This window comes from Neolamprologus multifasciatus, chromosome 6 (assembly GCF_963576455.1).
Source record: "Neolamprologus multifasciatus chromosome 6, fNeoMul1.2, whole genome shotgun sequence".
In the NCBI taxonomy this organism is placed as follows: domain Eukaryota; kingdom Metazoa; phylum Chordata; class Actinopteri; order Cichliformes; family Cichlidae; genus Neolamprologus; species Neolamprologus multifasciatus.
This window is the reverse complement of record NC_140444.1, coordinates 15,208,706-15,222,431: the sequence shown is the minus strand read 5'-3', so window position 1 is coordinate 15,222,431 and position 13,726 is coordinate 15,208,706. Positions and strand designations below refer to the sequence as shown.

The window sequence follows — 13,726 nt, the reverse complement described above, 5'->3', positions numbered from 1 at the left end:
TGCCACCCAAACTGTAATTAAATTTCACTTATCTTTTTATGAAGCAGAAGTTAATAGAGCAGGTTTATTCAATCAGGGGATTTTTCACGCCAGCTGGAGTCTCACTGGAGCTTGACTCTGCTGTATACACATCATTGTCCAGAGTTGTATACACACTTTATTTTCAAGTAAGTACATCAGTGAAATGACTTTATCAAATGTGCTGAGTGTGTGAAGTTAAAAACACCACTATATAATAATAAAGCTAAACAAATGTAGTGTACAAACATATTGTTGAGTATTAAGAATATGTGTACGGATATTAGGTCCCGAAAGTGAGACAGCATGTTAATAAGGCTGTACATTAGTATCGACTATATGAGCAGCTCCCCTAATATCTAAAGATCTATACATGCACTTTGCAGCATGAGTCACGTGTTTCCCACAGGGTTTTGGTGGACACCAAAATATTAAAAATATTAGTCTGGGACTCCAAAAAAGAGAGCTTATTTCGCATCATAACTGCTGAATGTGTAGATAGGCAATAAGTTAAGCAGAACTTTGCCATGTGAACCGAAAGTATGATGACATCTCAATGTTACGTTCACAACCTGTTTCCATGGCCAGCTGAAAATATTGTTAAACATTTATTGTGGGTTGAAATCAATAATTAATTTCGTTTAGTACATTTATTTCTGTTTTTCACATTTTGTTATTCAGATGCATTTTGTCCCCTGGTCATAAAATGACTCATATTTTGTAGCAGTTTTGTGTGTATGTATGTATATTGTGTGCAGGTGCACATGTTGGCTCTTCTAACTTCAATATTAGCACGCATAATTAGGAGGGGGAGAGTGAAATGAGTGCCATTGTGGCATGTATCTGAAAAGCTCTTGGATGCTTTTAGACATTATCTTCTACAGCTAACAGATTTAAAAGTGCAGACACAGGAAACAGTAATGCGTCTCACCATTTGTATGCGCTTGCACACAAATGGTGAGACAGTAAACAAGGCCTTGGAAAACTTCCTGGCAAACTCCTCGCATTTGGTTTTAAGCTCATTATGTATGTTGCATGGTCAAAGTTGCGGGCTCCATTTGCCAGCAAAAGCAGCTGGAGGTGTTCATGCTGTGTTAGTTAATCAGGATTACTGAGCAAAGCAACGTTTGGACATGACTGTGTCTAATCCACTGTGAAAAGTAACGTGTTGCTCATTTCTCGCTGGGCTGCACTAATTATGTAGCAGCTAGGTGAACATGCATGACAGGACTGTAGCCTCTATGTGAAGAATTGTATAACAGTACAAGTCAAAGTGTAAAAGTTATTTTATTATGAAATTTACATGTTTTGCATAGTATATATTTTTAAAAGTTCACATTAGATTTCTAAGAATTTTTACCACAGTGTGTTTCTGTGTGTATATGAAAAATGTTGTTCCATTGGAGCATGAGGAGTAATTCATTGGGGATTTCCATAATTTCCTTTTCAAACACTTTGAAATTCCAATGATATTAATCCTCAAAGTCATTAAAACATTGTGCAGAGTAGAAACTTAACTTTCCAAGAGCTTAGCAATATCTATTATGCAAATATTTAAAAGTGTTATAATGGACATCAGGTTGGAGTGAATGTACTTCATCGTAAACATCTGTATATTATGTGCACTTACAGGACTTAATATATTTTAATATCTGTCATAAAAAGAAGAAAACACAAATATATTTTGGAAATTAGTCAAAAAGGTGTAATAACTGATGAATTATCTTGTTTATATTGTTATGTATTATGCAAATACCAAACTGATTTCAGCTGGTGAAGTGAACTTCGCCGAGAAGTCAGAAATTAGCATAACAAGCTTTACTTTCAACCTGTGAAACTATTTTTTTTTCTTTTCAGGAATGCAAATAAATAACTGTAATTTGGCATTTTACTATTTTTTCAGCTTTTTTGTAAAGCGGTAAACTTTTAATAATATATTCAAATTTTAGATTACATTTTAGCATAAAAAATTGCTTTTTCATTAAAGACCGTGCACATATTGGTGGATTAACCATTACAGAAACATGTAAAAATTGGTAATTGCTATTATTCTTAATTTAGGGTGCCTGTGGCATAACTAGACCATCATAAATAAAACATGTTGACTGTAAAATTATGTCAATAAATATGATGTAGAATAGTGAAAATGTTTCAGGCAACAAGAAGGCCTACAACAGATGTGATGGCCCCCTTAGATCTACTGTATTTTCACAATACAATGGAGTTAATCTGGGTTTAAATGAGGAGAAAAGAAACACAAAGAATTAAAACATGATACACTGAATTTTTATACCTTTAACTTCTCATCAGACAGGCCTGTTCAAGATTTATTGTGCTCTTCATAGTTCTGAAACTTTGACAAAAACTGTTATTGTTCATTGTAAAACGTGCTGGTTGTTCTTATATTCAGCTTTCTCTCTTTGTTAGTTTGCATTATTGGGTGACTTTGTTTTTTGAGTACATTGATTTGGAGCTACAGATAATAACTAAAGCTGTTGGGCTTATTTTTGTATTTTATAACGTTATTGGCATTGAGTTATTAATGTAGTCTAAGCATGATTTGAGACTCTATTCATATCTGTTGGTGGTTTTAACTAGTTATTAACAATTTAAAAACTACTCTGGTGATGTATTATTACTATTATCATTATTATTTTATGTACATTTACAGAATTTTTTTTTGTGATTTTAATTTAATTTAAATACAGCAGAACATTATAAGAAACCACAAAAAATATGATTTTTGTAAAAACCTTTGTTTAAAGATTATTTATTATTAAACAATGTCCTTTCAAGTTTTCTTATGTACCCCATCTACAGACCTTTATTTTAACTCTTCTATAACGATGTGTTCTCTTTCAGATCCTCGTTCATGTAGGCTTCCTAACTGAGGAGTCTGGAGATGTTTTCAGCCCAAAGGTGTTGAAGGGAGGGCCTCTAGGAGAGATGGTCCAATGGGCTGATATCCTCACTGCACTTCATGTTCTGGGACACAACCTCAAGATCTCCATGTCTGTCAAGGAACTTCAGGGGTGAGTTCTTTGTGCGCGAGATCTAACAAACCAGCATTGGAGTGATTGGTTAGCAGTGGTTATCTTAATATCTTAATTATATGGAGCTATAGAGCTGTTGTTATGGGATGCTGTGTCAGACAGAGAGTGGACCCAAGTGCAGGACTCTGCAGACAAACATAAACTCAAAACACAGCTTTATTAGCTTGCACCGGCAAACTTAACAAAACATAAGGCGGCGTTAACTGGAGAGGACTGACTGAAACACTGACAGACTGGAGCGCACACAGCATGAAGGAATATGATGACGAAATGACGTAGAACAGAAGGAAATTGGGGACTTAAATATATGCATAAGGCAATTAGAGAGATGGAACACAGCTGGGGCAAACAAGACACAGGTGAGCTAAGTTTGAGTAACGACAGGGGAAGCAAAACTGAATATAACGCACACATGACAAGAGACTGTCAAACTAAAACAGGAAACTAACGCAGACTGAGACATACAGACTTGACAAAGACAACAGAAGAATAAAAAGAGGCATGACAGACCACAGAGACAGGCCACAGAGACAGGCCACAGAGACAGGCCACAGAGACAGGCCACAGAGACAGGCCACAGAGACAGGCCACAGAGGGACCAGGCAGACACAGAGACATGACTGGGGAAACAGACCAGGACGACACAGAGAACAATGACCAAAACCACTCAAGAAACTGTAAGACTTCAAACATAAATCCTTAAAAAACAAACAAACAAAAAAAAAACAAAGGTAAACAAGAATACTCTAAACTAAAAAACAAGAAACTGCAACTCCAAACACTGAACATGACACTAATGTTTCTTGTGTACAGATTGGGCAAAAAAAGGCATACATCCATCTATTTCATCCGTTTTCTAGCTGTTAATAGGATGAAAAGTAGAGTAAACTCCGGACAGGGCTAACACAGAGAGACAGAAAACCATTTACACTCACATTCACACTAACAGCCAATTTAGCCTATCAACTGATGCATTGTGTTTTTGTAATTTTGCATTTAAAGTCTACTCATTTCCACTTAACGCCAGCATTAGCATCGAGGTTTCTAAGGTCCTGTCGCTGAATTGATCTGTTGCCATATTGATCTCATGTAGGCTCAATCTGCAGCTTGATGTCAGTGCGACTACATTGGTGATTTTTCTTTTCCGTCCCGTGTCAGGATGATTACTCGTTTCTGCTTACTGATAAAGCTGAACTAGAGCCAGCACACACAGACATATGCATGGATGTAAATTTGTCGTGATTGAAAAGATCCTTCAAGCGTTGTCTAGTCTAAGTAATCAGGTTCATAGTCAAGACTGAACAAATCATAGGGGTTGTCATCTTCAATGTCAATGAATGGCTAATGTTTGAAAGAAGAATTATGAACGGGCATATTGTGAGAAGACAGCTGACTCATACTAGGTGACGTCTTTGTTCGGCCTCGATTGAGCCGCTAGTCTTTGTCTTTCTGTCATTGTCGATCAGCGCAGTGACACAGGTACAGAATATAGATCAATATAATGGTGCCTACAGAGGCCCGGCTGTTCTCTGCATTTCATACTGTGCTCTGCTCCGGACATCTCTCACAAATCATAGGAGAAGCATTGTATTGATGCCCAGCCTTTGGCAGACATTCTGTAGACATATATATATAACGCAGCTGCAGGGTGGGACAATTTAGAAGAATTTCATGTATAAAAAAGTGACTTTTGAGATTGATGGCACAATCGTTTTTGCTGCATGCACGTCACTGGAGTTCCTTGAGACCCACATTTTCAGATTTATCTGCCTGACATTGTGGGTCGTGATGTTTTAGGTGACTGCACAGGATATATTACCACACCAGTATGACCAATTTGTGTATTCACTTTTCCCAGCTTCTCAGTCTCACTTGTAACTGATGGATTGCTCGTTCTCTCTCGCTGCCTCTCTCACGTTACCCTCAAACCTGTAAATGTTAAAGTAAAGCTTTTAATGCTTTTCACAGTGATCGATATACTAACATGTAATAAAGGATAATGTAACACTGTTTACTGGGTCCATTCAGTGAACCCAGTAATGACAAGTTCAATTCTCAGAAGAGGATGCATTGTGAGGCACAGCTTTGTGCTGCTATGACGTGCAATTATACTGTATATTTAGCTTCAATATATCCTGCCACACGGCGAAGCTGCACACGAGTACATAGTGATTTGTTATTTAAAAAGCACAAGTATTGATTTTCTGTTTTTAGGCGCTGTGAAATACACGGGGGGCTTTTTTTTGTCAACGAATGAATTAATTAAAGAATTCCCTTAACACTGCTGCATTTCTGTGTTAGGGCTGCATTCTCAGATAGTGGCTTTGTGTACATTCACACCATGCCCTGCGAATGCAATTATCACAGTGTGTTAGTAAACAGGCTGGAAAACAGGGAGCTTTTTGGTTTGATTACCTCGCAGTGTAATTATCAGTGGTTCACACAGAAAAAGCCTCCGATGCAAATCAGCAGACGCATTCATGAACAATGCATTGCTGTTGTTTTATTTCGTATTAATACTGTATTTTTATTAGTATTTTAAGACGGATGTTGTGTTTTGGGTGGGGGGGTTGCAGATATTGTTAAGTCCAGATGGACAAAATGACCAAGACAAATGAAAAAGCAGGCAAACAGACAACAGTTGCCCTAAAGATAAGACCAAACACAGATTTGGAAACATCTCGCTTTCCTTTGGGCAACATTGAGCAGTGTTAAAATAAAGCTGAGCAAAAAAGTGTCCAGGGTCTATCGTTTTCCACCGTTTCTCATTCCTGCATTGTGGTGTGTGTGTGAGTGAGAGAGCATAGCGGGTACAATATTGCTCTCATGACAACATCTGAAAGTTGTGATTGGCTTAGGAGGAAGCAGGGTAGCTGTAATTGGCCGCTGTGGGAATGATTAGGTGTTGTGTTTTCTTAGTGTATCACTCCCCTTTTTGTAGTTTTCAGTCTGCACTGCAGTCACGTGGCTGGATATTATTTACTAGAGATGAGTGAAAAGAGCATGTCGAGACTTACTAAGGCATTGGAGCTATTGACTAAAATGACTTCTTTTAATAAAACTCACAATAGATTAAACTTTAAGGTATTATTTATTTTTAAATAAATGTCTGTGACAAATCAAAATCATATTTCATCTGAAGGCTGTCAGCATGCAGATCAGACCGATGAAAAAATGTTTGTTGGAAGGGACAAAAAGAGAGTTCAGCAAAGTGCCGAAGTGGCATCTTTAGAGTTTATATTTGGTATTCAAATATGCAGATATTTTTTGAAGGCTCACTAATGAATGCCATTCTTTTGTTAGGAATCTCACAACATCTGTCATTTATGCACAAAGCAGAAATTTCACACATTTACCACGTTACCTGACCATACACTGCAGCACACACATCTCAGTTAATTCAGTACAGGTCTTTGCGTTTCACCATTTCTGCTGAGTATGCACCCCTCACATTGTGGAATACTGAGGAGCTTGATGGAAATAAAGCTGAATTTGATGCCAGTTAGATTGCCAGGGTACCTGAGATGTATTAGTGTTAGAGGGAGAGCAGACACGGCTCTCCTGCTCATTACCAACTGGAGGGTCTGGAACACCGATAGCTGCTCCCAGTCGTTGAAAAGCTAGATGGTCAGCACCTTTTGTGCCTTATCCTGCCACTACTGTTATGTGACATAAAGAAGCTTTAATAATAGTGGAAGATGAAAGAAAGTGGCACAGGCTAAAAGCGTATTGGCCTCTTACAGTTCAATGCCCACAGGACACACGATACACAGCAAAGAAGTAAGTACAGTGAAGTAGCCTGGAAAATTGTTCATTTTCTGGTGCATCATCCTGGTGGCTTATGTTCACAGAGCATGTGTTGAGCGTAACATGAAAACTAAAAACGTGGCATTGTGGGGACGGTTCACAGAGATGACATGTGGAAATCAAAAAATGTGCCTGCTAAAAACTGTAAACATATTAAATCTACTATATTTTATTAAAGTCTGTTTGAAAATGTGCCACAAGAAATTTCTTCCCCTTTGCATTTTACTGCTGAAGAGTACAAAATCTAACTGATCTAACTACAATTATATTTGATCTAACTTACCTCTGTAATGGGAAAAGGCAATTTTAATTTTTATTGAGGATTTTTTTTTAAGCTATTGTTTTAAATAAATAAATAAATACATAGTATTGTAATACTATTTTGATCATTATAACCTGCTTTTTTTTTTTACTTTGCTTTTTTTTCTCCACTTTGAGTTTGTCTTACATGTAATAATTGCTTATTTTAAAAAGACAGTACTCCCCGTCCCACCTCCCTCAAACTCTGTCATGGTTATTTAAGAATCATAGCACGTACTAAAACTGCAACATCTAGTTTGATAGCAGTCGAAGATCTTTATTACAAGTCAAAATCCTTATCTCCCCTTGCTTCCTAGTTTCTCTGCCTCAGTACTGTCAACTCTTAGGCATCAATAAAAATGAAAAAGACACCAAAAAAAAGGAGGAAATTGTTAAAAATATCTTCACGTCGCAAAGATTCGCTTTCTCCTTCTCATGCACGCCCTCTCCATGGATTCCTCAAAATTAAAGTGTCAAGCTACACAGCAGCATCCCTACTGCTGGTAATTTCTCAATTAATGTGAAGTTTCAGATTCAGGCATGGAGTTGAAAAGAGACAGTAGCACTGATTTATCATCGTCTATGCAGAACTGTGTGTTCTGTATATTTTACTGCTAATTTAGTTCCATGTAGAGGTACCACATTCTCATTTTTACCTGCACCTGCAGTCCTACAACTGGCTGCTATTATTTAGCAGCATTTTCAACAATTAGTGTTATTAGGGTTATTGCCTCGAGGCATTTCTACTATCGTTGCTTATTTTAATCATTATTAACACCGAGATCTGAGTAACTGCATCTCGTTCTGCAAGGTTTTCTTCACGGTGAATGACAACAGAATACTTGATCCTTGATCCTTGTAATGCTGCTGTTATAGGAAAATTTTCATCTTCATCATTTTCCAGTCAGTTTGTCTTTTGAAACTTCACAAAAGCTGATGTTTCAAGCCAGGAGACATGACAACTGTCAGTTTTACACCTCTCTAACAGTTAACCGGTTCTTTTAAGGCCCCTCTGTTCACAAATCTTTTGTACTTTAGTTTTTATCCTTACTATAAAAGCACTTTCAATTTTTATCTCTCTCTTCCCCATTGCCAGCCATATTTCTTTCTCTATTTAAGTAAGTTTTACTTACACTGTGGTGTTTTTATATTTTCACTATGCCTTCCCCTTTGACAGTCAAACTACAAAAGTCAACAAATCACATTGTTATTGCTTTGCCCTCATTTTCTTTTAGCTCTATTCAAACAGTTTGACCAGGCCTTTGTTTTATCTCATACAATGATATCGTGCCATATGATGATATGTGAAGACTGTGGTGCCACACCCCTTGTGCTGTTGGAGCACCTTGGGTTTTTTTTTTTGTTTTTTTTTTGTCTATTTAATTTTTTTAATTCTTCAGTCTGAATGTTTTCTAGTGTATAAATACGTCTGTCTTGTGTGAGAGAGGCCACATTTTACTTGAAGAGAGATTCACTACACTACCACAGTGGCAGCATGCTGCAAAAGAACTAATGCTAGTTTGCATCATAAGCTCATTGCTATAAATCTGCTCTAGTCCAGAGATAGCTTACATAACCCGAGAGATTAATGCAAAAAGACCAATCCGCTGATGTTACGTAATGCCTTGTAAAATTGAATTGGTCTTCAGATTCTTTCTGCTGCACACTTGTTTTTCTCAACATATTCTGTCTGCCTTCTGTGTTTCACTCATTTTTTGTAGAGGCTTTATCTTGTTATAATTTTTTTTTCCACTTCTCTTTTCACTTTCACTTTGTCCAGTTGCTCTCATATATATGATTGTGTAGCTGAAAGTGTCAGAGTTTTTTTGGGGTTTTTTTGTAGTAAGAGGGTTTTTGAAAGTCAATAGTAATGTGTTTTACCCCTCCTCTGAGCATTTATTTTCTCAAAGTTTCAGTACTGTGCACTCCCCATTTATTTATATTTTGCTTTTAAGGAACAAGACTTTCTTTTAATTTTTTAAGTGATCATGATCAAGAGCTATCCAGGAATCCAAAATGTCCATCCAAGTTTTTTTTTTTTTTATTAGATTTTCCTTCTTTTTTTTTCCTTTTCTTTCTTTTTTTTTTTTTTTTTTAGTTTTTTAGTTTTAATATTTTTTGTTAAAATAATTTAAACTTATCTATGAATCATTCAATTCAAATATAATTAAGGCACCTAACTCAAGTGATCAATTGGTGTTACTTTGTTACTATTACACAACTGGGAACAGATCATTTGCTCCCATTTGTGTAGTTAAATGTATGAAAGATTCCTAAGATAACACAGTTTGACAGGAATAAAACAGAAGTTTTTGCACCAACGAGGTTACTTCCAAAGAACTAGCTTAGCTGAAAAGTGTTATATCTTGGCGTGGTGTGCAGAGTGTTCATAAAAAAGTTAAGGAAACTAGAGAAATGGAGAACAAAACAAAAAGTAACAAAAACAATCTGCAGCTGGTGAGCGGTGTCAGAAAGTCAACCAAAATCAAGCAAAGACCTAACACATCACCCGGGAGGTGCTGACAGATGAGCTGAGCTGATCTCTCAGGTGCATCTGACCTTTCAGATGGCTGGGGTGGCCGTAACTCAGGTAGCAAAAAATGTCACCTGCTATTTGGAAGGTTAGTTGTTTGATCCCTGTCTACTCCAGTCTGCACGCCAAATATTCTTGTTCAAGATATGAACATCCACCCATCAGAGTATAAATGTGTGCAAAGGTTACATAAAATGCACTTATGTAGTAAGAACATAGCAAAAAAAGTGCTCAGTTAGAGTAAAAAACATTGTATAAGAACCAGTCTGTTTACCATTTATATCACACGTGATATCAGTAGAAAAGGGACTGTAAAGAAGCCAGTGTTAAGAAAGGGAAACTGTAAAAAATGCTGCCCTATGGAGTGACATATCCATATTAGATATTTTTGGTTCAAATTGTGGTTGATTTCAGTACCATCTGAAAAGCATCTGATTGACAACGGTGTAATTTTTCTGTGTGACAAACTAACTAAACACACTATCGGTGAAATACCAGGAAACGACCAGTCTTTTGTCTCTTGAGGACTCTGGGAAGTAGCAAGGGAGTGTGAACCTTAAGGTGTGAAACAGCTGTGTACTGCCTTTTGTTCCTGAAGAAGGTATTTAACTGAGAGCCATGCTAGGCTCAGGGAGACTATGCTGACCGTCTGTCCCGCGGTCATGCAGGGACTTCATCAAGCTTGGTTGTATGTTGTCTTTGTGTGCTTTGATTAAAGAATGTTAGCTACCGCTCACCGCTCGTCTGCAGGCTTTATTTAAGTGGAAAACTTCCACAACAGTCTAAATGTGTAATAAGTTTTATTTGTTCTGAGCTTTTTCTGTTTATTTATGAGAAGGCAATCAAAAATAAAATTATTGTTGTGTATTTTTGTGCCTTGTAAATTTTTCTTCCCTATTTCTCTATTTCCTCCCGAGAATACACACACACACATGAATACCACCCAGTGTCTCCCCAAGTCTTCCACCTCCTCGTCACCCCCAGTCAAACAACTCCTTCACCTTGCGCCATCATTAAAGTGAAGCCTGTAGGGAGAGTGGAGTCAGTGACCTCAGTTCAACTCCTTTTATTCCTTAGGCTGGCTATGAGCTGTTTTCCTGTGCCAAGCAGATAAGAGCACATGCATGCACATATATTTCAAACTCCACCCTTGCTTTTCTTGCATGTCTCACAATTGGGTTATCACGTTCAGTTATTGCTTTCCTTAGATCGCTGATTCTCATTTTTTCAGAAGTTTTGTGCTTTTTTTCTTTCTTTCTTTTCTGACTTTGTTGTGCAAGCCAGCAACTATATAGGTAGCAAACTTTTAAAGCAGCTGACTCAAAACATTATTATACAGTTGGGTTTAAATGAGGGTAAGACACATTTCCTATTAAAAATATCCAAACTTTTAGGTATGAAGGGATGGTGTGTGTGATCTTTTGAATCCAAAGAACCTGCTGATCTGTGTGAAACGCCTAAAAAGACTTCTGAGTTAGCTCCTTCTTTAAGGCAAACTAGTACATTAACATTAATCATTTGTGGGATGTTAGTGTATATTTGTGCTTGGGGTATGTGAGACAGAGTGTCAGCTTGTCTCTTTGTTATAAACTGGAGCATACAAATGAGTCGTATGCTCACGCTGCACCATTTTAAACGCTTTAAGTGTCTGAGTTTGCAGAAAGCCACCAACACTTCCCTCGCTCCTTCCTGCATCCATGTTTTGTGTCTCCTAACCTTTTTTCACTTTATGTGTCTATTAGTCTAGTCCCTACTTTCAGTGTGTCTCTGTTTCTTTCTCTTGCCCCCTACAGCTGTTCTCTTCAAGGCTCAAATCAATGAGCTTGTTAGCAGATTCCCAGATTTGTAGAGCATTTCATCACCCCTTACTCTTCTAACCCCTGACAGACTTAAACGCACACTGCAGTGGAACGCACACTTTGGTAAAGGGTTCCCAAAACCTTTGTTTCAAATTCTCAGGTCTTTATCTTTTTCTCCTGTCTGGTAGCTGCATAGTCAACATCCTTTGTTCAGGTCTATCCACTGTCCCTTTACTGCTCATGTCCAAACCATCTCATCCTTACTTCTCTAACTCTAACGTGAGCTGTCCCTCTGATGCACTCATTACTACTCTTGTCTATCCTGTTCGCTCCCCGTGAAAACATTAGCACAGTACCACAGTTCCTCTTTTGCTACCCGATCATAGGCTTTCTCTAGATCCACAAAGACACAGTGAAGCTCCTTCTGACCTGTTCTATACAAACATCTCATCTGTAGTGATCCTTCTGGGCATGAAGCCATACTGCTGCTCGCTAATCATCACCTCTCTTCTTAACCCAGGGCTGAAAGCTCTAAATAGTTTTAAAACATGAATAAAGCTGTAACATTATATTAACAGTAATAACTTTAAATTGACATTTTGATGTTTAAATCCCTGTCAAAAATAATAAATACAGAGCAACAAGAAAAAGGTAGAGTGATACCATTTGCAGTGTGAGGTATAATGGCAGTTTCCATCTTGGAGTGTAAAAGATCTCAGTTGTCTGACACGAACAAAGGTTAAAGGAGGTCAGTCTCTGTTGGCTGCAGGGCCAAAACAGTTAGCTCTATCTTAATAAAGGGAGGAAAATGAAAAGCGTGGCAGACAGGTACAGCAAGGAGGTGTGGGTGAGAACAGGCGTGTGTGTGTGTCTGTGTGTATGTGGGTGTGTGCAAGTAAACCTGTTTACACAGCTACTTTATGAGAACGTCTTCCTTTTAGGGACAAAGAGCAGGTCTCCCTGAAGCAAATGATTAAATTTGAAGGTGAATGCATGTTTTATGGTTAGGTTTAGCTTAAGGCTAGGTTTACGCCAGTTTGGTGTGTTTCGAGAAAGTCTCCAGGAAATGAACGACAGTCAGTGTAATGCCCCAGACGCAGGCTTTGAGGACTGTTCCATCTATTCTTTTTTTAATTGTCATTTTAAGTGATTTTCACATATAAACTTCCAGCAGTTCAGAGAATAAGGGTAGCACATTACCCGAAGTTAACCATTCTCATATTCAACACAAACAGGCAACAGGCGGTTTCACAAGTTTTCACATAACTGCCAATGCTAAAGCAGAGCACATGACACAATTTGCACAATTTGCTGGGCTACTTTCTTTATTTTGCTTTGTTGATACTTTTTTTTTTTACTATATATACTATATGTACTCTACTGTTACATGCCTATGTTACGGTCCCTAAACGTGACCTCATAAGTTATTCTGTCAAATCATTTAATGTAATGTCATATTTATACTGTAAACATCAGAAATTGAATATATTAGTATAGTGAATATTTGTTAAATTAGATGTTAATATCATCATATTAAAAAAGGACACACTGCTTTTTTTTTAAGCCATAGAGGTTGGCTAAAATTGGTCATTGGTTGCTAGACAAAATGATGACATCATGCATAATTAAAGTTTTGTGTTATTTGTGCATGAATGCTACAAATGGGTCATTTTAGCCTGTTGGTAGGCGGTTGCTAGGTGACATGACTACATAGTATCGGCTATAGCAGGGCCTGATACATACCGTTGCACCAATTTTGGTTGCCCGACTCCTGTAGGAAGAGTTAGCTGACCAACAAAGAAAGCCGACAGAGGCTTCATTTGTTATGGTAAGATTAGTCCTATGTTAGTTTTAGATTTGTGGTTATTATGTTGTTTTCTGGGCAGTGCTGCTCTTGAATTGAAGGTAGACTGGATGCTATTAAGTATCAATTTGTATTCCTAGTGGCTACAGGTCAGCACTAGCTAGTTAACACTGGTACATGTCTGTGCAAAACAATACATACTGATTATTAAACAACTGAGTTAGAGCATAAAAGGTAGAGTACCATAGTGAAAGATCTAGCACAATGTCATGGATGCTGTAGGGTGGTGGCTGAAATAAACTAAATCCAGTCTTGGCTTAAAAGAAATAATGAACCCTGCCTTGAAAGATTATGAACCACATAATGGGTTTTAATTGGCTCTTAGTGCAATGGCGCATGACCACTACTGATA

General features: G+C 37.6%; 1 protein-coding gene across 3 annotated transcripts in view; it reads left to right on the top strand.

Moving 5' to 3' along the window:
• Positions 1 to 13,726, top strand: part of LOC146516677 (alpha-1,6-mannosylglycoprotein 6-beta-N-acetylglucosaminyltransferase B-like) — a 134,025-nt gene that overhangs the window by 62,551 nt on the left and 57,748 nt on the right. For all 3 annotated transcript variants that reach the window (XM_085162295.1, XM_085162294.1, XM_085162293.1), the window contains exon 8: positions 2,881 to 3,050. In XM_085162295.1, the coding sequence (XP_085018421.1) occupies positions 2,881 to 3,050 (170 nt within the window). The remainder of the gene's footprint in view (positions 1 to 2,880; positions 3,051 to 13,726) is intronic.